The sequence below is a fragment of the Pseudophryne corroboree genome, chromosome 5, assembly GCF_028390025.1.
Source record: "Pseudophryne corroboree isolate aPseCor3 chromosome 5, aPseCor3.hap2, whole genome shotgun sequence".
Lineage (NCBI taxonomy): Eukaryota > Metazoa > Chordata > Amphibia > Anura > Myobatrachidae > Pseudophryne > Pseudophryne corroboree.
The window spans coordinates 111,131,066-111,156,017 of record NC_086448.1 but is presented as its reverse complement, the minus strand read 5'-3'; the positions used below and the strand labels follow the sequence as shown (position 1 = coordinate 111,156,017).

Sequence of the window (24,952 nt, the reverse complement as noted above, 5' to 3'; positions counted from 1 at the left end):
TATTCTGTCTGAGGGCGGAAGAAAATCCCTTACCATGACACTAGTATTAATGCAGTGTACAATATAAAAGATAATTACTGTCAATTTAATAATCACTAGATCCCAATTGTAAAGTGCAACAGAATATGATGGCCTGTATTAATAAAAGGTAATGTTAATATTCATGAATGTAACCAACTTATAAAGAATGGAGAAGTTGAGAAGTTTACTATGGATAATTTATCCACTTGTCCACTTCTCCACTCTTTAGAAGGTTTGATAGATTTGATACATTTCCCACTTACTAGTGTATTCAATACTTGTCGGAAACTGCCGTCTTGTCGGAAAGACGGCAGTTTCCGACTTTTTAAGGTCAGAAAGGGGTTCCGACCTATTCAATACCCCCTCAGATTTTCCATCAAGTCCGGAATTTCGACTTGTCAGAAAACACTTGGATCAGCGGAATAGCTGCAGATCCACGTGTTTTGTCGGAAGTGGCGGCCAAATCCGACAGGTTTTGGCCCCGTTTCCGATAATGTCAATCCGAATTTAATGAAAGTCGGATTGACATTGTTGTGAACGGCCAAATCCTGTCGGATTTGGCCGATCATTGAATACTCAGATGTCGGATCCTTTCCGTCAGAAAGGATCCGACATCAATTGAATGTACCCCATAAAGTGGACCTGTCACTTGCATGCGGTGGATGCAGCCATCTTTTTTATTGAACTAACTTTCATGAGAATGTAGCCAATCGGATCAGTAGGAACTGGTGACATCACTGTTATGCACACCAGTGCCTGCAGGAAAGTACTGGTGTCAGAACTGTTATGCACTCCAGTGTCTGCAGGAATGTACTGGTGTTTGAACTGTTATGCAAAACAGATGGACTCACAGACAAACTGGGGGATATGACATAACGTACACAGAAGGTGATAGGGTAACAAAATACACACAAAGTGAACAGAGAAGCCCAGAGGCTAAGGAACTGGGTATCTCCCTTGTATTAGAACTGCTCAGATGGAAAAGCAAGATGTTGTGTTTTAATACGTAGAGAACCCGAAATGCTGTTGCTAAGGGCAACAGCAAAACCCTAAAGGGTTACCAACGGGTGTGGCAGTAAACTCCTTGGTCAGAGATGGAATGATAGACACAAGGAGAATCTCCACAATCCTAATTCTCACTTGCAGTGCACAGGTTTTAGCTTACTGCCACTAAACTGACCCCTGACACCTAGCACAGTGAGACAGGATTAGACAGGCAAGTCTTAGAATACAGCCGCAAACTTGCTAAGTTCACAGAGTAGTAACAGAACCCCAGCAAGCTAAACGACTGACTCCAGTCTTACTGCTAGGTCTGGATTGGCAGAGTGTAATACCAAATCCCCAGGCCTATTTGCAGTAAGCAACAAACAAATACAAAGCTACACAGTACTGGCTAACTTTCATGAACTGACTAACCAACAAAGATTCAGCAGCATCTGCTTACTCTGAAAAGAGGCCTTATAAAGCAGGTGCTGTCCACGCCCCACTCAGACCTCACAGACTGTGAGCACAAAAACCAGCACCGGATCCCCTGCCGTGCACAGAGCCTATAACCACTGCACAGCAAAAGACCCGAACCGGAGTATCAGCTGCGCTCAGGTTACTCCACTAGCACTTGTCTCCCGGTTGCCATGACGACGTGGCAGCACAGGGCAGGAGACCCTAACAGTACCCCCCCTCTGACGAGGGGTCAAAGAACCCCTACCACCGGGTTTATCGGGGAACTGCGAGAAGAAAGAGCGTATCAGTCTGGAAGCATGAAGATCACAACTGCGCACCCACGACCGCTCCTCCGGGCCATACCCCTTCCAGTGCACCAAAAATGACAGCCGACCCCGAACCACCTTGGAGTCAAGAATCCTTTCAACAACAAACTCCCTCTGGCCACGTATCAGAAGAGGGGAAGGTCTTCCACTGGAAGAAGGATTACTAATCGACCGTTTTAAAAGGGAACAATGAAATGTTTTATTGATACCCAAAGAACGGGGCAGATCTAACTGAAATGCCACCGGATTGATAACCCTGGTGATCTTATAAGGGCCGATGAACCGGGGCCCTAACTTATGAGATGGCTGTCTCAACTTCAAATTCTTGGTAGACAACCAGACGAAGTCTCCTAATTTGAAGCTGCAGGGTCTTTTCCGCTTATCAAAAATCCTTTTGGTCACTAATGACACAGACACAAGGGCTTTCTTCACTTTCCGCCAAATACCTCTAAGGACCGAAACCACAGAGGAACCACCAGGCGTGGAGTCCAGGGGGTCAAAAGAATTGGCCTTAGGATGATGCCCATACACACAAAGGAAGGGAGAGATCCCTGTAGCAGAGTGAGCCGCGTTGTTATAGGCAAACTCCGCCATGGACAGATGAGCAACCCAGTCAGTCTGACACTTGGAGACATAACACCTGAGGAACTGCTCCAAGGACTGGTTCACCCTTTCAGTCTGCCCATTAGACTGCGGATGGTAGCCTGACGACAAGCTGACAGAAATCTGGAGATCGGAACAAAATGCCCTCCAGAATTTGGCCACAAACTGGGATCCGCGGTCAGAGACCACATCAAGTGGCAACCCGTGGAGACGCACAACATGCAGCATAAATAATTCAGACAGGCGTCTGGCTGATGGCAGCCCAACCAGTGGAACGAAGTGCGCCATCTTCGAAAACCTGTCAACGACAACCCAGATGGCTGTCATCCCCGAGGATTTGGGCAAGTCCACCACAAAATCCATTGAAATGTGGGTCCATGGCTTAGATGGGATAGAGAGTGGATGTAATGGGCCAACAGGAACCCCTCTAGGAGTCTTATTTCGGGCACAGATGTCACATGCCCGAACCCACTGATCCACATCCTTAGCCACCGAGGGCCACCACACCGCCCTAGATAGCAACTCCCGAGTTCTGGCAATACCCGGGTGACCTGCCGACTTCTTGGCATGGAATTCCAGGAACACTTGCTGTCTTAACCTAGGAGGCACAAACAAAAGACCTACCGGAAGGTCTGGAGGAGCCTGCTCCTGTGCTCTAAGGACTAATGATAAGAGGTCCTGGGTAATGCCCACTTTAATACATGATGGGGAAACAATGGGCAACGGCTCCTCGGTGGTCTCCTGGATTGGAGCAAAACTCCGCGAGAGCGCATCAGCCTTGATGTTTTTTGACCCAGGGCGATATGTTATCAAAAAATTAAAGCGAGCAAAAAACAAAGCCCATCGTGCCTGCCTGGCATTGAGACGCTTCGCTGACTCTAAATATGCCAGATTCTTATGGTCAGTGAGAATTGAGACCACAAACTTAGCCCCCTCAAGCCAGTGTCTCCACTCCTCGAGTGCATCCTTAATAGCCAACAATTCCCGGTTACCCACGTCATAATTCATTTCGGCAGGCGAAAATTTACGGGAAAAGTAAGCACAGGGATGAAGGCGATTATCAGACACTCCCATCTGAGAAAGCACTGCCCCAATACCCATCTCAGAGGCATCCACCTCCACCACAAAAGGACGCTCTGGATCTGGGTGTCGCAGCACCTTGGCCGAAACAAATGCCCTTTTGAGACGGGCAAAAGCCGCTTTAGCCTCACAAGACCAGTGAGCAACATCCGCCCCTTTCTTAGTGAGTGCCACCAAGGGCGCCACTATAGACGAAAATCCAGCGATAAATCGTCTATAAAAATTCGCAAAGCCCAGGAAACGCTGAAGCGCCTTCAAACTAGTGGGCTGCACCCAATCCAGGACTGCCTGTACCTTGGAACCCTCCATTTGGAAACCTTCTGGGGAGATAATATATCCTAGAAATGCGATTTGCTGAACTTCAAATTCGCACTTCTCCAGCTTCGCCCCAAGCCGGTGGTCTCTGAGTTTCTGGAGGACTAAGCGTACATGCTTCTGATGTTCCTCCAGGGAATGGGAGAAGATTAGGATGTCATCTAAGTATACAACTAAGAATCTATCCAAATATTCCCTGAGCACATCATTCATGAAATCCTGGAAGACTGCCGGGGCATTACAGAGCCCAAAAGGCATCACCAAATATTCATAATGCCCTGAGTGGGTATTAAAGGCAGTCTTCCATTCATCCCCCTCTCTTATTCGGATTAGATTGTACGCACCGCGTAGGTCAATCTTAGAAAAAATGGTGGCAGTACGAAGCTGGTCAAACAAGACCGAAATGAGAGGCAGTGGGTATGAGTTTTTAATCGTGATACGGTTCAATTCCCTGAAGTCGATGCAGGGTCGCAACGAACCGTCCTTTTTACCCACGAAGAATAACCCCGACCCAACTGGAGACTGTGAAGGTCTGATAAATCCCTTAGCCAAGTTCTCCTGAATGTACTCTGCCATAGCCTGAGTCTCAGGACGTGACAGGGAGTACAACCTGCTCTTGGGAAGCTTAGCATTTGGCAACAAATCAATGGCACAGTCATAGGGGCGATGGGGAGGTAGTACCTCTGCAACTTTTTTGGAGAACACGTCCGCAAAATCTGCATAACACCCTGGCAATCCTGGCAAACTTAGCTGCGAGAGCCTGACTGGAAGGCTCAAGCAACTCCTGAAACAATCAGTACCCCAACTAAGAATCTCCCCAGAGACCCAGTCAAATTGAGGATTGTGGGCCCTTAACCAGGGTAACCCCAACACCAATGGGGCAAAAGTACAGACAGTCACATAAAAGGACAATTTTTCAGAGTGTGTGGCTCCAATAAACAAAGAAATCTGGCTAGTGCAAGAGGTAATTTTACCTTGGGATAATGGTTCCCCGTTTAACCCACAAATCTCAATTTCCGATGCCAAGGGTACTAAGGGAACAGAGTGTTTCAGGGCGAATTGGCGGTCCATAAAAACCCCGTCGGCCCCACTGTCCACAAAGGCCTCAGTCTTGACAGTTTGACCGAGGATCTTCAAGGTCACCGGAATGATAAAAGTCTTCTTGGGAAATTCTGACTTCTGGCCTGACAGGATATTTCCCATCACCCTCAGGCCCTGAAGTTTTCCGGCTTTTCTGGGCATGATACTACCACATGACCTTTATTCCCACAGTACAAACACAACCCCTGCTGTCTCCTCCGCGTCTTCTCACGCGAGGAGAGGCGGGTAGCCCCAATCTGCATAGGCTCCTCAGAAAATTCCTCAGAGTCTGAGGTTCCCTTGGGAAGGAAGGAAATCTCAGTCTCCCTTTCAAGCCTACGCTCTCTCAGCCGTCTATCCACCCGGATGGATAACTGCATGAGCTGATCCAAGCTATCAGGCAAGGGATATTGTACCAGTTGGTCCTTTATCTGGTTAGAAATACCTCTTCGGTACTGGTGTCTCAGGGCTGGGTCATTCCACTGGGTATCATGGGCCAACCTCCGAAACTCCGTACAGTAAACCTCAACTGGCCTTCGCCCTTGCTTAAGGATCGAAATCTGAGCCTCGGCTGAGGCCGTCTTGTCAGGGTCATCATACAACATGCCCAGTGCCGTAAAAAAAGCATCAACACTTTTAAGCGACGGACAGTCAGGCTGCAACCCATATGCCCAGACCTGTGGGTCTCCTTGTAGCAAGGAAATCACTATGCCCACCCGCTGAATCTCCGACCCAGAAGACTGAGGCCTAAGCCGGAAGTATAGCTTGCAGCTCTCCTTGAAACAAAAGAACTGCGAGCGATCTCCAGAAAAACGATCCGGGAGATTTACTTTCGGCTCCTTAACCCCTGCAGGTGCTGCTGCTGCGGGAGCTCCGCCAGCAGCCTGGGAGGTGTGCATTTTAATGGACAAATCATTAAATTGTCGAGTCAGGACCTGCACCTGATCGACCACCTGTTGCAACGTATTTTGAGGGGTATGCTCCATATTCCCACAAAATTTCAACAGGAGTATTAGGCTGCTGAATATGTTATGCACACCAGTGCCTGCAGGAAAGTACTGGTGTCAGAACTGTTATGCACTCCAGTGTCTGCAGGAATGTACTGGTGTTTGAACTGTTATGCAAAACAGATGGACTCACAGACAAACTGGGGGATATGATATAACGTACACAGAAGGTGATAGGGTAACAAAATACACACAAAGTGAACAGAGAAGCCCAGAGGCTAACGAACTGGGTATCTCCCTTGTATTAGAACTGCTCAGATGGAAAAGCAAGATGTTGTGTTTTAATACGTAGAGAACCCGAAATGCTGTTGCTAAGGGCAACCGCAAAACCCTAAAGGGTTACCAACGGGTGTGGCAGTAAACTCCTTGGTCAGAGATGGAATGATAGACACAAGGAGAATCTCCACAATCCTAATTCTCACTTGCAGTGCACAGGTTTTAGCTTACTGCCACTAAACTGACCCCTGACACCTAGCACAGTGAGACAGGATTAGACAGGCAAGTCTTAGAATACAGCCGCAAACTTGCTAAGTTCACAGAGTAGTAACAGAACCCCAGCAAGCTAAACGACTGACTCCAGTCTTACTGCTAGGTCTGGATTGGCAGAGTATAATACCAAATCCCCAGGCCTATTTGCAGTAAGCAACAAACAAATACAAAGCTACACAGTACTGGCTAACTTTCATGAACTGACTAACCAACAAAGATTCAGCAGCATCTGCTTACCCTGAAAAGAGGCCTTATAAAGCAGGTGCTGTCCACGCCCCACTCAGACCTCACAGACTGTGAGCACAAAAACCAGCACCGGATCCCCTGCCGTGCACAGAGCCTATAACCACTGCACAGCAAAAGACCCGAACCGGAGTATCAGCTGCGCTCAGGTTACTCCACTAGCACTTGTCTCCCGGTTGCCATGACGACGTGGCAGCACAGGGCAGGAGACCCTAACAATCACTGAGCCCTGACACACAAAAATCCTTTTTTTATTATGCACATATACAGTATGTAAATGGCAACTGAACTGGGACTATTGGCACATCTTATCACTTGACCTATCAGTCACCCTCCGTTAACTTGCACAAATGGGGAGGGGCCGGATCACCTGCTAGCTGTGGGGAGTTACACCATAGTTATATGTACTTGCTGGCGTTCTTTGAACTGAGTGTCTGGGAGTTCCTGAATACTCCTTCTCTCTATCCTTGGCACGGATTTCCCAGGACATTCCAGCAAACGGAAGGAGGAAGAGAGATAGGACCAAGGTCTAAATAAACCAAATTGTACATTTTCAAGAGCAAATAGTTTATCATGATATAATGGTTCTATTTGAGGAATAATAATGTATTGTGAGGGTAATTTTTAATAACGTATACAAGAATAATTATCTAGAGCCAGGTATGCACAGTCTATTATTACATAGGAACAAATTATTACATAGGGTAGTATCATGTCCATAAGTAAACCTTCCATTCCCTCAGGATATAACAAAACATTAGAAATATACATATCATAGTAATGGGTTATTGTGTGCCGCTACTCCCTGCATGTTGTCTCTGTGCCACTGACATATCGGAGCTGGATGCCTTTCCTTCATCCTTCCTTGCAGCTATAGAGTAGCTCTGCGTGATGTGGTAAGGACATGGGAGATCAGCTGAGGCTGTCACATCACATCACATGTCATATCTGACCATCTGTGCCAGAAGATATAGCAGATAGAAAACAAACCCCTCTGATGCCACAATGCTTGGCGTTACTCCCAGGAACACAGAAAACATATACGCCCAAAGTTGTCGCACTCAGTATTTCAGGATGTTTTTCCTCTTAGACTGTAAGCTGTTTTGGACATCAACCTCATTATTCCTTCATGCCTTGTAATTATTATAATGTAGTGTGTTTACAGTTATTAAAGGGCTGAATATATCTTGGGAGAGATGTATCAAGGCTCCTAAAGAGTGCAGAAGTCGAAGAGATTGTACCTATCACTTTATAGAATGTACTTGATAAATGCTAGCTAGAAGCTTATTGGTTGCTATGGGCTACGTCTCCTCTTGTATACTTCTGCACTCGCTAAAAGCTTTGATACTTATCTCCCTCTGTGCCTGATGCAGAATGGGACTTAAACAAGCTTGTATAGTGTCCCTTTCATAAAATCGCTCTGCGTCTGCTCTGCTTAGGAGGTGGGTGCCCGCAAATGAGCCAATGTACACTTGAGGAATACAGACAGGCCCACCTTAGCTGGAGAGGTGGGATGGTGGAGAGACTAGTCATAAACTTTGCGCATATCTAGCTAATGTGATGGAGGGGGGGGGGGGCATTTTCAGGTGTGTACAGCTTTGCATATTATTATTATTATTCTTTATTTATATGGCACCACAAGGGTTCCCCGGCGCCTAACAAAGTACATAAACAAATGAGCAAGACAAGAAAACAGTGACTTACAGTACAGGACAATGCAGGACATGTACATGGTATATATAAGCATTTCGGCATCAGCAGTCATAACACTGAAATAAGCAGCAGGTGAGGCAGAAACCGATGATTAGGTTCCGCTGTAGGGAGTATGTAGTAGAGTAGATGATAGTCTAAATAAGAGAAAAAAATGCACATGAGGGGAGACAGAGGGCCCTGCTCGTGAAAGCTTACAGTCTAAAGGGGAGGGGCAAACAGACAGGAGTGACACATATGGGGTAGACAGTGAGTGTGGAACAGATGGTTGGGATGAGAGATATGCATAAAGCTATTTTACATACCCTGGGCCTAATTCAGATCTGATTGCAGCAGCAAATTTGTTAGCAGTTGGGCAAAACCAAGGGGGTCATTCCGAGTTGATCGCACGTAGCAACTTTTCGCTGCCCGTGCAATCAACTAGACGCCGCCTATGGGGGAGTGTATATCTGCATAGCAGGGCTGCGAACGCTTGTGCAGCCCTGCTATGCACAAAAAGTTTTCTGTAAAAGAAGACTAGTGTAAGAGTTACTTACCCTGTGCGATCGTTCCAGCGATGCAGGTCCCGGAGTTGACATCAGACATTCGCCTTCCAAACGCCTGGACACGCCTGCGTTCGCCGAACCACTCCCGGAAAACGGTCAGTTAACGCCCCGGAACGCCTTCCTCGTGTCAATCTTCTTGCGGTCGCCGCTGCGACCGCTTTTCTCGTTAGCGGCGTCGCCGCCCGGCGACAGCCATCGCCGGGTAACGACGCGCCTGCGCAATGCCGCGCATGCCCAGAACCGACCTGTTCACACCGCTGCGACAAACAGCAGCTTGCGAGTGGGTCGGAATGACCCCCCATGTGCACAGATATAACATGTGCAGAGAGAGTTAGATTTGGGTGGGGTGTGTTCAATCTGAAATCTAAATTGCAGTGTAAAAATAAAGCAGCCAGTATTTTCCCTGCACAGAAACAACATATCCCACCCAAATCTAACTCTCTCTGCACATGTTATATCCGCCACACCTGCAGTGCTCGTGGGGGGGGGGGGGGGAATTAGGTTAATTCAGACCTGATCGTAGATGTGCTAAATTTAGCACATCTATGATCAGTTTCTCAGACATACGGGGGAATGCCCAGCACAGGGATAGTCCGCCCCGTGTGTCAGGCCGTGCCAACCCCCCCCCCCCCCCCCCACACACACACACACACACAGGTACAAAAGCATTGCACGGCGTTGGCACGCCCCCTCCTGCCCCGCGACCGCCTCTGCCTGTCAATCAGGCAGAGGTGATAGCATCTCAATGGCTGCACATGCGCAGTGTGCCCGCTGCCACACGTGCGGACTGCGCATAGTAATTCAGACTGCGATCGCTGACGCTGCAGTGATGCAGTCTGAATTACCCCCATGGTTTTGCCCAACTGCTAACAAATTTGCTGCTGCGATCAGATCTGAATTACCCCCCTATTCAAATCAATTTTGCTAACTACTTTGCAACTAAATAATACAATGTTAATGTTCTGGAATCGGAGGGGAGTCTGACCATTTCCTGTTCTCATGAGCATATATTACCCAGTCTCTCAGGCCGGGCAACTGCAGCCGGGTGTGGTATTGAAAGTCGACAGTAACTAGGTCGACAATGTCTAGGTTGACCACTATTGGTCGACAGTAACTAGGTCGACAGGGTGTCTAGGTCGACAGGGTGTCTAGGTCGACATGTTCTATGTCGACAGGTCAAAAGGTCGACATGAGTTTTTAATGTTATTTTGGTGTCGTTTTCTTCGTAGAGTGACCGGGAACCCCAATTAGTGCACCGCGTCCCCTCGCATGCCTCGCTTCGCTCGCCATGCTTCGGGCATGGTGCTACCGCTTCGCTCGGCACAGATTACCGTTCCAATCGTAGTCCACGTGGATCGTTAAATATGAAAAGGTTCAAAAAAAGAAAAAATTGTTAAAAACTCATGTCGACCTTTTGACCTGTCGGCCTAGAACATGTCGACCTAAAGACCCTGTCGACCTAGACAGCCTGTCGACCTAGTTACTGTCGACCAGTAGTGGTCGAAATAGACATTGTCGACCTAGTTACTGTCGACTTTCAATCCGAATCCCCTGCAGCCAATCCACCCAGACATACCTTCAGTATTACAAGGCCATAAACTCAAACCTGATAATCAATTGCGAATGTCTAAAAATAAAATAGTCTGTTGGGTGCTTGTAATTACAGTATATTTGTTCAACAGATACATGCATTTAAATATCTAAATTAATTTTGCACCTGGACAAATCATGTTGCAATGCAAGGGGTGCAAATGTATGTATGTATGTATGTACTATTATTATTATTATTATTGTTGTTGTTATCATTGTTATTATTATTATTACTACTTTTATTTTTTCCATTCATAATAACTACTGGCTGCTGTGGCATGTACAGTAGCTCACAGGGGTGGTCTTCAATATGCCGCCGGCCGGGATCCCGGCTACCAGCATACTGGCGCCGGGATTCCGACCGCCGGCATGCCGACACATATTCTCCCTCTTGGGGGTCCAGGACCCCCCTGGAGGGAAAATAAATAGCATGGCGCACGTAGCGTGCCTGCAGTGTGGCGAGCGCAGCGAGCCCACAAGTGGCTCACTAGCGCTCGCCCCCAGTTGGCGGTATGCCGGTGGTCGGAATCCCGACGCCGGTATGCTGGCCCGCGGGATCCCAGCCGCTTGCCACTCATACTACACCCGCTCACTGATGTTGGATAACTTTATTTTTACACTGTACTTTAGATTTGAGCAAGGACACGCACCTCCCAAATCTAAATCTGCACATTTTTTATCTGCAGCACAACATGATTTTGTGTAAAGTTATATTTTTAATGCTTTGCTTCCAACTTTGACTCAGCCCCAAATACAATGGATGTAGAAACAGATCTTTAATAGTAACAAAATGGCTGACGACATTCCTTACACATCATTAAATGAGTGGGTGTGGCTTATTCAGAATATTCCACCTATCAAATGCTGGCAGTGGGCCTTTTACTCTGGCAATGTCATGCCCAGGGTGGAATTTTGTGCTCGTAAACCAGTTTTGTTGGATTGGTGGTATACATGCATTACATGCTAAGTACCATGTAATGATATATTGTATTTATATTTTTATTTTGTGGTGAGTATAAATGAAGATGAGCTATGCACACCTGTCCATATGTTGTGAGATGACCTGAGGTGTAAGGCAGCCATGCTTTATAATAGCACTTTATACTGTAGGTCACAGCATACATTGCCAGCCAAACTACAGCATGGCATTCTGGGACGGTTAGGCTCATATGCAGCAGAACAACAGTTTTCCAATCGCTGAGCTACATTAGGTGACCTATGAAATATTGCAGGAAACCTTATAGTGAAGGTGTTCACAATGTTATTTAACTATGATAATTTATTGTGCTCCTAATTTTTTTTTTCTAGACACTATCCAAAGCAGTCCTTCACCACAGTGGCAGATACTCCAGAAAACCTTCGACTGAAACAACAGAGTGAACTGCAAAGTCAGGTACCGTAATACAGAAGCCCATGGCACAGACATACAACACTTGCCTTGCACTATGATAATCAGTGATGGAGATCTCATTATTGGTGCACCCCTATTTGCCATCTGCTTCTTAGTGTAAATCTGGAAATTATTGGTCTGTCACTACAGGATAACAGTTTGGTGGCATTCGGGAATATCCCATACCTCTGTCTCTTGGGCCCAAAGTTCCTGCAACCCTAGATTTTAATCAACGTGCCTAAGTTCATGGAGAATACTGGCATTTGAAAATGATGAGTTTTCACTGTCCATTGCAAAGAATTGGAGGGCGTTCCTTGCAGTATATGGGGAAGGGTCACCAGTTTTGTGAAGCAGTACATGATTCATTATAATTAAACTATATATAAATGACTGTAATGAGCTGAGCAGATGGAGAGTGTGCACATTTAGGGAGAGGACCTTGTGTAGTGGGGCACATGGTCACTTCAACTCACCACAAAGTGACTTGAATATTTCATGGACTCAAAGCTGGTGAAATTCGCTGCATTCTCAGGTGCAGTGACACAGAGGCTGCATTCTCAGGTGCAGTACCACAGACATAGAGGCTGCATTCTCAGGTGCAGTACCACAGACACAGAGGCTGCATTCTCAGGTGCAGTACCACAGACACAGAGGCTGCATTCTCAGGTGCAGTGACACAGAGGCTGCATTCTCAGGTGCAGTACCACAGACACAGAGGCTGCATTCTCAGGTACAGTATCACAGACACAGAGGCTGCATTCTCAGGTGTAGTACCACAGCCACAGAGGCTGCATTCTCAGGTGCAGTACCACAGACACAGAGGCTGCATTCTCAGGTGCAGTACCACAGACATAGAGGCTGCATTCTCAGGTGCAGTACCACAGACACAGAGGCTGCATTCTCAGGTGCAGTACCACAGACACAGAGGCTGCATTCTCAGGTGCAGTACCACAGACACAGAGGCTGCATTCTCAGGTGCAGTGACACAGAGGCTGCATTCTCAGGTGCAGTACCACAGACACAGAGGCTGCATTCTCAGGTGCAGTACCACAGCGGCTGCATTCTCAGGTGCAGTACCAGAAACACAGAGGCTGCATTCTCAGGTGCAGTACCACAGCCACAGAGGCTGCATTCTCAGGTGCAGTACCACAGACACAGAGGCTGCATTCTCAGGTGCAGTACCACAGACACAGAGGCTGCATTCTCAGGTGCAGTACCACAGACACAGAGGCTGCATTCTCAGGTGCAGTGACACAGAGGCTGCATTCTCAGGTGCAGTACCAGAAACACAGAGGCTGCATTCTCAGGTGCAGTACCACAGCCACAGAGGCTGCATTCTCAGGTGCAGTACCACAGACACAGAGGCTGCATTCTCAGGTGCAGTACCACAGACACAGAGGCTGCATTCTCAGGTGCAGTACCACAGCCACAGAGGCTGCATTCTCAGGTGCAGTACCACAGACACAGAGGCTGCATTCTCAGGTGCAGTACCACAGACACAGAGGCTGCATTCTCAGGTGCAGTACCACAGACACAGAGGCTGCATTCTCAGGTGCAGTACCACAGACACAGAGGCTGCATTCTCAGGTGCAGTACCAGAAACACAGAGGCTGCATTCTCAGGTGCAGTACCACAGCCACAGAGGCTGCATTCTCAGGTGCAGTACCACAGACACAGAGGCTGCATTCTCAGGTGCAGTACCACCGACACAGAGGCTGCATTCTCAGGTGCAGTACCCAGAAACAGAGGCTGCATTCTCAGGTGCAGTACCACAGACACAGAGGCTGCATTCTCAGGTGCAGTACCACAGACACAGAGGCTGCATTCTCAGGTGCAGTACCACAGACACAGAGGCTGCATTCTCAGGTGCAGTACCACAGACACAGAGGCTGCATTCTCAGGTGCAGTACCACAGACACAGAGGCTGCATTCTCAGGTGCAGTACCACAGACACAGAGGCTGCATTCCCAGGTACAGTATCACAGCCACAGAGGCCGCATTCTCAGGTGCAGTACCACAGCCACAGAGGCTGCATTCTCAGGTGCAGTACCACAGACACAGAGGCTGCATTCTCAGGTGCAGTACCACAGACACAGAGGCTGCATTCTCAGGTGCAGTACCACAGACACAGAGGCTGCATTCTCAGGTGCAGTACCCAGAAACAGAGGCTGCATTCTCAGGTGCAGTACCACAGACACAGAGGCTGCAGTCTCAGGTGCAGTACCACAGACACAGAGGCCGTGTTTAGCCGGAATTGAGAAGAAGACACTTAGGGCCTAATTCAGATTTGTTCGCTCGCTAGCGTTTTTCGCTGCGCAGCGATCAGGTAACTACTGTGCATGCGTATGCACCGCCATACGGTTACAAAGCGTATCGTTGTTGTGCACTGGGTCTAGCGAAGAAACCATTCGCACAGCCGTTCGCAAGGAGATTGACAGGAAGAGGGCGTTTGTGGGTGGCAACTGACCGTTTTCTGGGAGTGGTTGGAAAAACGCAGGCGTGTCAAAGCGTTTGCAGGGCGGGTGTCTGACATCAATTCCGGACTCGATTAGGCTGAAGTGATCGCAGCGGCTGAGTAAGGCCAGAGCTACTCAGAAGGGATCCGGTCTGAAGATTGACACTGTCTAGGTCGACAATGTTTAGGTCTACCACTATTGGTCGACAGTTACTAAGTCGACAGGGTTGGAAGGTCGACAGGGTTTCTAGGTCGACATGTGCTAGGTTGACAGGTAAAAAGGTCGACATGAGTTTTTAAAAAAAAAAATCTTTTTTGAACTTTTTCAAACTTAACGATCCACGTGGACTACAATTGGAATGGTAATCTGCCCAAAGCGTGAGCCATGCGAGGGGACACGGTGCACTAACTGGGGTTCCCAGTCACTCTACGAAGAAAACGACACCAACCCCTCCCAAAAAAAACTCATGTCGATCTTTTGACCTGTCGACCTAGCACATGTCGACCTAGAAACCCTGTCGACCTTCCAGCCCTGTCGACCTAGTGACTATCGACCTATAGTGGTCGACCTAAACATTGTCGACCTAGACACTGTCGATCTCATGATCCACACCCACTCAGAAACTGCACAAGCTGTTTTTGTACTGCTTGGCTGCACACGCATTCACACACTTGCAAAGCTTAAATACACTCCCCTATAGGCAGCGTCTATCTGTACGCAGCGCTGCAAAAAATAGCTAGCGAGTGAACAGATCTGAATTAGGCCCTTAGTCTGGCATACACTGGTGCAATGTGCCAATGGTGGCTTGTTTACAACCAGCAGTAGATTTACATTGTCCATTGCCATTGAAAGTGGATGTCTCAGGACTTGCACATTCCGTCGCAGCTGCAAATCCGGAAATAGTGGGTGCAACTGTGTCCAGCTCTGAATTAGGCCCATTGTTTCTAAATGCCGTAAAAAATTTTACCACTTTGGTGTGACGCCTATAAGTCAATGGCCACATATAGTCAACTTCGTTATATATTTAGCAAACTTGGAGTTTAGAATGCAATGTTTCCCGATTAGCATAGATGTTGTCTTGGCTATAGTAAATTCTTCTTGACACAATGAACATAAAATATTTAACTGTAGGTATTTGGGCCCGTAGACCTCTAACTTATACATGAGCTGACCAGCTTGCGGCGGTATGATTTACCGCCCACAAGATGCTAAAGTCAGTATACCGACATTGGCATCCCGAGCGGTAGAATGCCGGCATGGGGGTGAGCCACAGGTTCTATTCTCCCTCTATGGGTGTCCATGACAAGGAAAGCGTTCACTCTTTCCATCTGACAGACAACCAGATAAGAGTGGTAAACTGCATTGCATTGTATGACATCAGTGTATCCTTATGCATTGTACTACAACTATATGCTGCCGGGTAGAGGCCACCAATTATTATTGTTTTTAGTATTATATAAAGTTGTTCACATTGACTGTAGCCGCTGAGGTGACAGTGTGTGGTAAAGTCTATGTACACATGAGGAGCCATGCTAAGACTTATGTCTTAGCTAGGTAATGGTACCAACTCAGGAGATTCAGCACTCAGGGGGGTTTCCTGAATCCCCCCCCCCCTCTCCCTGCAGGAGCTTCCCTGGTACAGGATTGTGCTACTGATTGAATATCAAAGTCTCTGCAAACATTGGTGGTCATTCCGAGTTGTTCGCTCGCAAGCTGCTTTTAGCAGCTTTGCACACGCTAAGCCGCCGCCTACTGGGAGTGAATCTTAGCTTATCAAAATTGCGAACGAAAGATTCGCAATATTGCGAAAAGACTTCTCTGTGCAGTTTCTGAGTAGCTCGAGGCTTACTCTTCCAGTGCGATCAGTTCAGTGCTTGTCGTTCCTGGTTTGAAGTCACAAACACACCCAGCGTTCGCCCAGACACTCCTCCGTTTCTCCAGCCACTCCCGCGTTTTTCCCAGAAACTGTAGCGTTTTTTCACACACTCCCATAAAACGGCCAGTTTCTGCCCAGAAACACCCACTTCCTGTCAATCACACTCCGATCTCCAGAACGAAGAAAAAAACCTCGTAATGCCGTGAGTAAAATACCAAACTTCTTAGCAAATTTACTTGGCGCAGTCGCAGTGCGAACATTGCGCATGCGCAATTAGCGGAAAATCGCTGCGATGCAAAGAAAATTACCGAGCGAACAACTCGGAATGAGGGCCTTTGTCGCAATGTTGATCTGCCAGAAGATCGGCGCAGGACGCTGAAAGATCAATATCAGCTGATGTCAGCATACATTACTTGGAGAATAGAGGAAAACATATCTACAATAAAAAAACATGGTGCCACACTGGAGAGGGTAAATGGGTCAGCTTTATTTATTTGTTGAAAGGGGGGGGGAGAAGTATAGCAACTGAAATTTTTTTTTACTCTACACACAGTATCTCCACCTTGCCCACATAATCCAATAAAAGGTGTAGTGAAAGCCAACTGCCAGCCCATCGCCAACAACTCGCCTATCCAAATGGCACACAAAAGGTCCACCAGGACCGGTGGTGTCACTGACTTTAGTAGCGTAGAATCGGCTTCAACCAGTATATTGGTGGGGAGAGCACCTACAAAAAGACAGCCATTTTACCGTTCTTTTCCCCAAAGCAGTAAAGCCAACAATCACAATAAGCTGGTCTGGAATCTTCTAAAGAGGCAAGAGACCTCTCAACCAGAAAATCACTATTATAACCCAAAATCTCAGCCCCAAAACTCCACTCCTTATCTGTTACAGGACTACACAAATTAGACCATGAAAAGATGACACCCCTTACATTTTTAACCTTTGCTCCTAAATGTTTTCTAGTAATTTCAATTTCTCCAGGCATACATCTGAAATGTCGTCTGTCTTCATTAGGACAGAGTTGTTTCGTAGGCTGCCTCTTGTGTAAACCCCTGGTTTTCCTATGCCTAAGAGAACACGCTGTGTTACTGGGTCAGGGCCATCCTAACATATGGGCACACAGGCAGCTGCCCAGGGCCTCACAATTCTATTGGCCTTCAAACAAGGGCGGGCTGGTGCCTCTGGAGCTTCTTTGGAGGCAAATGGAGAATGCTGCCAATCTTGTAAATTACACACAGTCAGAGAGGCAAGACAACATTATCTGTCTGCCTCCGAGCCTGCAGCCATATGGGGAATGGCTGTCAGCATGCAGATTGGTAGATGGCTGGATCTATCCACCAATCAGAGTGATGACAGTCATTCACTGTATGGAAGTATGTGGAGAGACAGTGCTGGGCTGCAGGAGGGGTAACTTGTGTTTTTTTTACATTTATTCCCATGAATGGTGGGTAGGTGCCCCAGTGCATTGCTTTACCTAGGGCCTACAATGCTGTTAAGACAGCCCTGTACTGGGTACCCTCAGCTGGCACATAAGGTAGCTAGTTATGCACCAGCTTTGTAGTTCATCACTCTACCTGAGTGTCTGTATGTACCAAGTCAGCACTTTACGCAGTCATTACACAGGTCCAGCATTAGGGGGACAATCCGAGTTGATCGTTCGCTAGCTACTTTTTGCAGCGCTGCGATCAGATTTTCCCCGCCTACAATGGAATGTATTTTCGCTTTGCAAGTGTGCGAATGCCTGTGCAGCCGAGCTCTGCAAAAACATTTTGTGCAGTTTCTGAGTAGGTCTGAACTTACTCAGCCCTTGCGATCACTTCAACCTGTCTGGTCCCAGAATTTACATCAGACACCCGCCCTGCAAACGCTTGGACACGCCTGCGTTTTTCCAAACACTCCCAGAAAATGGTCAGTTGACACCCACAAACGCCTTCTTCCTTCAATCTCCTTGCGCTCGGCTGTTCGAATGGATTCTTCGTTAAATCCATCGCTCAGCACTGATCTGCTTTGTACCCGTACGACGCGCCTGTGCATTGTGGTGCATACGCATGCGCAGTAGTGACCTGCAGCATGTGAACAGGTCAGAATGACCCCCTTAGTCACTGTTGATTTACTCAGCAGTGGTTCCAAAAAATGTTTAAATCCTATGGGCCCTAGAGTATCACAATTTTTTTTTTCTTATTGAGAAATGTAAAAAAAATATTAAATGAAGTAAATTATGTTTATATGTCATCCTTAGGTTCATTTGTGTGGTGATAGACAAGATTTGCTCCTGTTTATCCACATATTTTATGAATGGCAGCCACAAGCATTAGTTTTGCCATTTACACTGACAATAAATAGTTTTTAATTGGTCCTGCACCACCACCCTGAGGCACCCCTGCAAGTGACTGGGGTGCCACGGCACACAGTTAGAGAACCACTGAACTACTGTATGTAATCACTGGTTCAGAAATGAAGTCATTCAGACTCGCCCTATGACTTTGAAAATAGAACAGGAAATAACTCCCTTCCCCTCTGATGACAGCAGATTTCTATAAACCTGTACATTGTTTAGTTACAGAATGTAAGATATCCTGCATATCAGTGCAGAATGTTTCAAGAAAACTGGGCTCCTCCCAAAAGTAATTTAATTCTGGTGTTTTTGCAAAATTCGAACAAATAATCAAAACACACTGCACAGTTCAACCTTGTCACAACTCTTAAGGAGAAGGTAAACCCATAAGGGGACATAACGTAAAATATCCAAATAAGTGGCGTAACTCCCAGAGACCACAGAAACATTCACCTCCAGATGCAGGGGCTCCGAGTGAGGGGAAGGAATACCACCATCTTACTTTGTAGTCCTGGTTCATGCTCTGCCTGTAGCATTAGAGAGGCTGCTTGCGGCCATTTACACCCTGCAGCCCTGCCCCATTGAGACAGGAATAGAGTTCCACCAGAGGAACGAAACAGATGAATATTTCACCGTGGAGTGGGGGGTGGTCTAGTTGGGTGATTGTGCCTCCTGACACCGGTGTAAAGTTCCGCTGCTGATCCACATTCCTGTGTTTGATGGAGTTAATAGAGAAAAGAGAGTTAACTAGCCTAGGTACCAATTGCTGGGTTCCATTTTCCCGATGGGACAAAGATTTATTATATACTGCAACTTCGCAAGAGAAATATGATAATTTTCAAACACATTTAGTAAAAAGTTCTTGCTGTGACATAGAAGGTTATTCAGGGATACAACCGTAATAACCCCATCGGCGGTGCCACTGCGCACGTGCAGTTACCGTCCTGCACGTGCGCGGCCACCTAATGCATCCGGCTTGCAGTGGGTGCAAACTCCTCTGCCTGTTTGACACGCAGCCGATCTGATCTAAAAAATGATGGCGGACCTCCTGCATGCGCGGCCTAGCTGCGGCTGCTGGGAATTGTCTACAGTTGCTTCGACATTAAGTTGCAGTCGCAGCTGCTTGCCCTGCGATAGGCGGCCCGCAGCATGCAATAAAAAGGATTGCAAATTCTGCTTTTTAGCTTTTGAATAACTCCCATAGTCTGCTACAAGAGCCCATCCTGGCGAAGAGTTAGAAGCAGACTGATATCTTACGTTATCACTCTGCTTCCGTGTTCGGCTCCACCATGCATACTGTGCATGGGCAGCCTGACATGCATCATCGGGGGCAGCCAAAGAATTATATGGAGGATCCCTCTCTGAAAGAATGTATATTAGGGTAGCCCATAGGCGACTACAGGATAAACCCTCTCCAGATGTTGTTAGCAGCCGGCAACTTTACATTCCAGAGCTTGGTAAATCCAACAACATACCGAGTAGAAACCTACGGGAGCTGGTGGGATGGTGGGACCGCAGCAGATATCAGAGATCCCTCCTATGTAAATCCTGGGGATAATTAATATTTGTGGGTATTTATGGGGGATAGCCATGCAAATATAGTCAAATACACCCCAAAGTGAGCCTAAAACTGGTTGTGCATTAAATGTTTGACAGTGAATAGGTCAACAGTCAGAAGGTCAACACCATTTGGTCAAAATGCATTAGGACGACAGGGTCAAAAGACTGACAGGGTTAAGAGGTCAACATGGAAAAGTTAGACAGTACAAAAGGTCAGCAGATACAACAGGTTGAAAGGGTCAAATGGTTGAGATGGAAATGGTCGAACAATTTTTTGTTGTTTTTGTTGTGTGTCATTTTGTATAGTTAACCATATCTAAGCCAAATTAGTAGAAGAGCATACCCTCGTGGGCTTGTTTCACTCGCAACGCTTCAGGCAAGGTGCCTCGCTCCACTAAAGCAGCTGCACTCAGCACAGTCATAGTACATGTGGATGGTAAATTATGAAAAAGTTAAAAAATAAATAAAAAAACAACAAAAAACAAACAAAAAAGCTTTTGCTGACAATATGTGTGTCAACTGTCAACCATTGTCATGTCGACCTGTTAAACCTGTCAACCTTTTGTATCTGTCGATCTTTGGCACTGTTGGCTTTCACCTATCGACCTTTTTTGCCTGTCAACCTACTACAGGTTGAGTATCCCATATCCAAATATTCTGAAGTACGGAATATTCCGAAATACGGGCTTTTTTGAGTGAGACTGAGATAGTGAAACCTTTGTTTTTTGATGGCTCAATGTACACAAACTTTGTTTAATACACAAAGTTATTAAACATATTGTATTAAATGACCTTCAGGCTGTGTGTATAAGGTGTATATGAAACCTAAATGAATTGTGAATGTACACACACTTTGTTTAGTGCACAAAGTTCTAAAAAAAGATGGTCTAAAATGACCTTCAGGCTGTGTGTATAAGGTGTATATGAAACATAAATGCATTCTGTGCTTAGATTTAGGTCCCATCACCATGATATCTCATTATGGTATGCAATTATTCCAAAATACGGAAAAATACGATATCCAAAATACCTCTGGTCCCAAGCATTTTGGATAAGGGATACTCAACCTGTACATGTTGACCATATGATGGAAAATATGTATTGCTTTCAATCTATTCTTAAAAGAATAGGCGGAACTCAGATCTCTGCCAGCCCAGCGTTGGTGCACAATTTGAGTGTTTGCACTATTCTGCAGCACCAGTGCACCTTCTTCATATATAGCAAGGTGTGCCATCCCTCCGCCCATCTCCTCCTATTGGCTGGTACAAAAGAGCGTTGCACACTCCGTCATGGCTGTGTTTTCCCAGTTGATAATGAGGCCCAAAATTTTATACCAGGTGGATGCAACTATTCATTCAGGACAGTTCCAAAACTCGTTCCTCAAGGGGCACTAACAGTTCATGTTTTCCAGGTCACCTGTGGATTTTTAAAATGTGACAGTAGGTGATATACAGTGCACCTGGCAGGTGACCTGGAAAACCTGGACTGTTAGTACTGCTTGAGGACTGAGTTTGGGAAGCACTGATTTAGCACATTGGAGCTCCATGAATCTCCAGAAGAGTTAGCATGCATCTCAGCATAGACTCTTTGTTGGTCATATATACTTCGAGAGAAATATGTTTTCATAATGTAACATAGTGTATTTACACCCATACAGTATGATGAGGCACAAGCGTTATAAGTGCATCCAGCTTTGCACCCGTAGCATATGTGTCAGGTCTACGTAAGATGTACTTTCACCCAGATACACTTATACTTAACTGGCAATAAGCACAAGAAAAGTTAGTGAAAAACTCATTGTACAGCAGATATAGCCTTACTTCCTATGTATGAATGATAGCAGCAACAAATTAATCTAAAATACACCCACAAAATCATATAATATAGGCACGATCATTTAAGAAATCACTTATCCGCTTCATAGGCAAATCTGCTCTCAGCCAATCAGAAGTGTCTGGCTAATACTGGCGAACATCATCATCTGTGTTCATTTGCACCAACTGCCAGCTTCCTGCAAGTGATACAGTGGCTGACAGATGTTTCTGCATCTCTGTGTGAGTCGGGGTTCCAGTTAAGTGAACATGCCCTTACTGTACTTGGTCTGTGTATGCATGCAAGGTCTCTCCCCTGTTGCCATGTATAATCAGATGCAAGCACCAAATCTGCAAATGGACGTAGCACGCACGCCTCTGTTTGCCAGCATATGCTTTCTTAATCTGCACATTTCACACTAAGCAAACACACTTAACGCCCATCTCAGGCTCAGCCCCTATAAGTCTTTTGCATGAACTTCCATCACTGGATGCTTTATTAATGCTGGTGGAGAGCGCTGCCTCCAGCACTGCCGCAGATTCCTTTGCCCACAGCTGCCGCTATTTGATGCTGCCTTTATCTCAGATTTCCCTGTGCACATCTCCTCAGTCTCTGTTCCTTATGAAGCATCAGGGATTGAGCAGCCTTGATCACTGCTGCTCTTCCTAAACCGGCCCCAGCAATCGCTTCTCTCTGTGTCATTGTCGTATCTTCTCCCTGGAATTACCTCGTACACTACACACTTACCATCCCAGCAGGCTGAATCCTTGGCCGAGCTCCTCTCCACTGCATGCTGCTGCAAAAGACATTTGGATTTTCAGTTTAGAGGTCATTTAAAAGCCCACCAAGCATATCTTGTGTCTGTCACAAGGACAAGAGCTCATGCTTGACAATAGCTGTGACTTAAACCCAAGACAATATTATTCTTGACACGTATACAAAACACTTATAAGAGGTATTACAAATTCACCATGCATACACAAGTCCGATATCAATTTATGCGATCTTCATTAAAGCAGAGCTTATGCCAGGATAAATTCACCTCCTGCGATGATTCTATTTCATGTACAGCACAGTACACCTCACTGAGTATTATAGCATCACCCTTATGGAAGTAAATGTGCTGAAATTTGATAAACATCGGTGTTACTAATGAAAAACAGACTAAAGTAAGGCTTTATGCATCAGTGATGAAATAAAAGAAATTTGCACCATAGTGTTTAAACTTTCCATATTTTAAAGATCTGTCTCCAAGGTAGGTGTGAGGTGTGTCCTTATTAGATGTAATTTCTGGCTAATTGTACAATCAGAATTTGATTCATTTTGGTTACACCCCTCTGTTTGCTCTGGAGAGGGACCAGAAAGAAGCACACCCAGTATGCCAATCACGTGCTGGCAGGCAAGGTAACACAACACACTAAACCTCATTGCTTTGCGTATTTTATTTGAAAAACAGACGGCTGTCATAAGGCTGGAGTGGCCACAAGGCTTGGGTCTGGCTTGCGTGGTGGTCTTCTGTTATGCTCTTACCACAAGTGATACAGCGACTGACAGACATATCAGCATCTCTGTGCTGGTCTCCTGCATGTGGACTAGGGATGTGGCTTGATGTGTTCTTTAAGACTCCGGGTTCAGGCCTCTTTCTCTGGAGGTCCCTCTCAGATCCCCCCTCTTGTCTGGTGGATGTAGTTGTTAGTGATTTGGATGGAAAGATATGGCTAATCATCAGCCCGGGTGTAGTAGGCTCGGTGGGTGGAGATTGTTTGGAATGTCTGGACCACCCTCTCGAGGGCAGCCAATCCATCTTTTTTGATGAACTGGTTGGAGGATGGTTGAGTTGGATGCCCTAGTTTTGGTATTAAGGGTACCCATAGGGCAAACACCACCTTCAGTGCAATTGTTATTGTTGGGTTTGCGTTGTTGGGAGGCGCTGATAAGGGATGTCCTTTCTATGCCACCATACAGTCCTTGTTTATTATCAATAACTAGCTGACCTTTTTATCGCCATTTCTTGCCTCTGTGTATTTAGTTCTTAATTAAGTTTTTTTAGAGGTGAGCACACATGCACAATACCTCAGCCATCCACCATTTGCCACCATGCTCCACATCAGCGCTCCTTACTGGTCTCCAGTGTTAACCATTTGCCGTGGTCGCATCGCTGACGAAAGATAATCTTCCAGTAGCCGCCAATCGCAGAGGGACCTCCCAGTCCCTCTGCTTCCCTGCACCCTCCCCCAGTGTCTGCCGTGCTATCGATGACTGCTGATTGGTCAGCACGGCAGGACCCCCCAACTGGTAGCTGCAGAGGGTAGCAGCCACCAGGCAAATGTAAATGAACCCCATCAACCCCCTAGTGTGTACCTGGTGGCTGCTGCCGCGGAGTAAATCAAAGTCGCTATGGTTTCGATGTTCACGCTGATCTGATTGTGATGTTCTGATGTTGGGAAAAACACCCCCAATATTTTGCAAACCTTAAAATATTTTGCCCATCATCATGTTAATGCCCCTAAGGATCTGTCTGCGTTGTTTTTGTGTGTTTAATGAAATAATAAAAGAGAAATAATCTCCCTCTACGGCCGGAGATTGGTCTGCTTTCATTTTGACGCAGGTGGTGAAGACTTAGTGGTCTATTTATGAAACATAAAACTATGACCAGCAGCAAACTAACGATGATCTCCACAAAACATAACCAAATTGGAACTTATAAGGGACTTTTTCGGTGCTGCCTAAACCCCTGCTGCTTCTTACCTTAGCAGGTGGGTGGTTTGGTAGTATTGCGCTTGGCTGTGACATTATAACTAAGCATCACACTCCCAGTCTAATTCTGACAATGATGGGCGACAGCCAGTAACGTCACATGTAGGAGGCTGCCGGCTGCTTCTCTTTCATGTCAGTCGTCTAGTAATTTACGCGCTACCCAACCAAAGTCAGATTTGGGATTTTCCTCATACTCAGCCATGTGTGGGTACATAGGTAATCATACAGAAAGGCAGTAACTAAAAATATAGGCCCAGTAATCTGGCAGTTTATGCAATGGCCTGCCAGCCTTATATGCTCAACAATGTAGGACA

General features: G+C 46.4%; 1 protein-coding gene and 1 long non-coding RNA gene across 4 annotated transcripts in view; one reads left to right on the top strand and one right to left on the bottom strand.

Annotated features, from left to right (window-relative positions):
* Positions 1 to 24,952, top strand: part of NEBL (nebulette) — a 463,458-nt gene that overhangs the window by 191,347 nt on the left and 247,159 nt on the right. For all 3 annotated transcript variants that reach the window (XM_063921565.1, XM_063921563.1, XM_063921564.1), the window contains exon 3: positions 11,758 to 11,842. In XM_063921565.1, coding sequence (XP_063777635.1) covers positions 11,758 to 11,842 — 85 coding nt within the window. The remainder of the gene's footprint in view (positions 1 to 11,757; positions 11,843 to 24,952) is intronic.
* The window catches only part of LOC134927308 (uncharacterized), a 134,563-nt gene continuing 127,973 nt past the window's right edge, over positions 18,363 to 24,952 (bottom strand). The window contains exons 4-5 of the long non-coding RNA XR_010177603.1: positions 22,629 to 22,677; positions 18,363 to 19,219 (exon numbers count right to left, since the gene is read on the bottom strand). This is a non-coding gene — a long non-coding RNA (uncharacterized LOC134927308). The remainder of the gene's footprint in view (positions 19,220 to 22,628; positions 22,678 to 24,952) is intronic.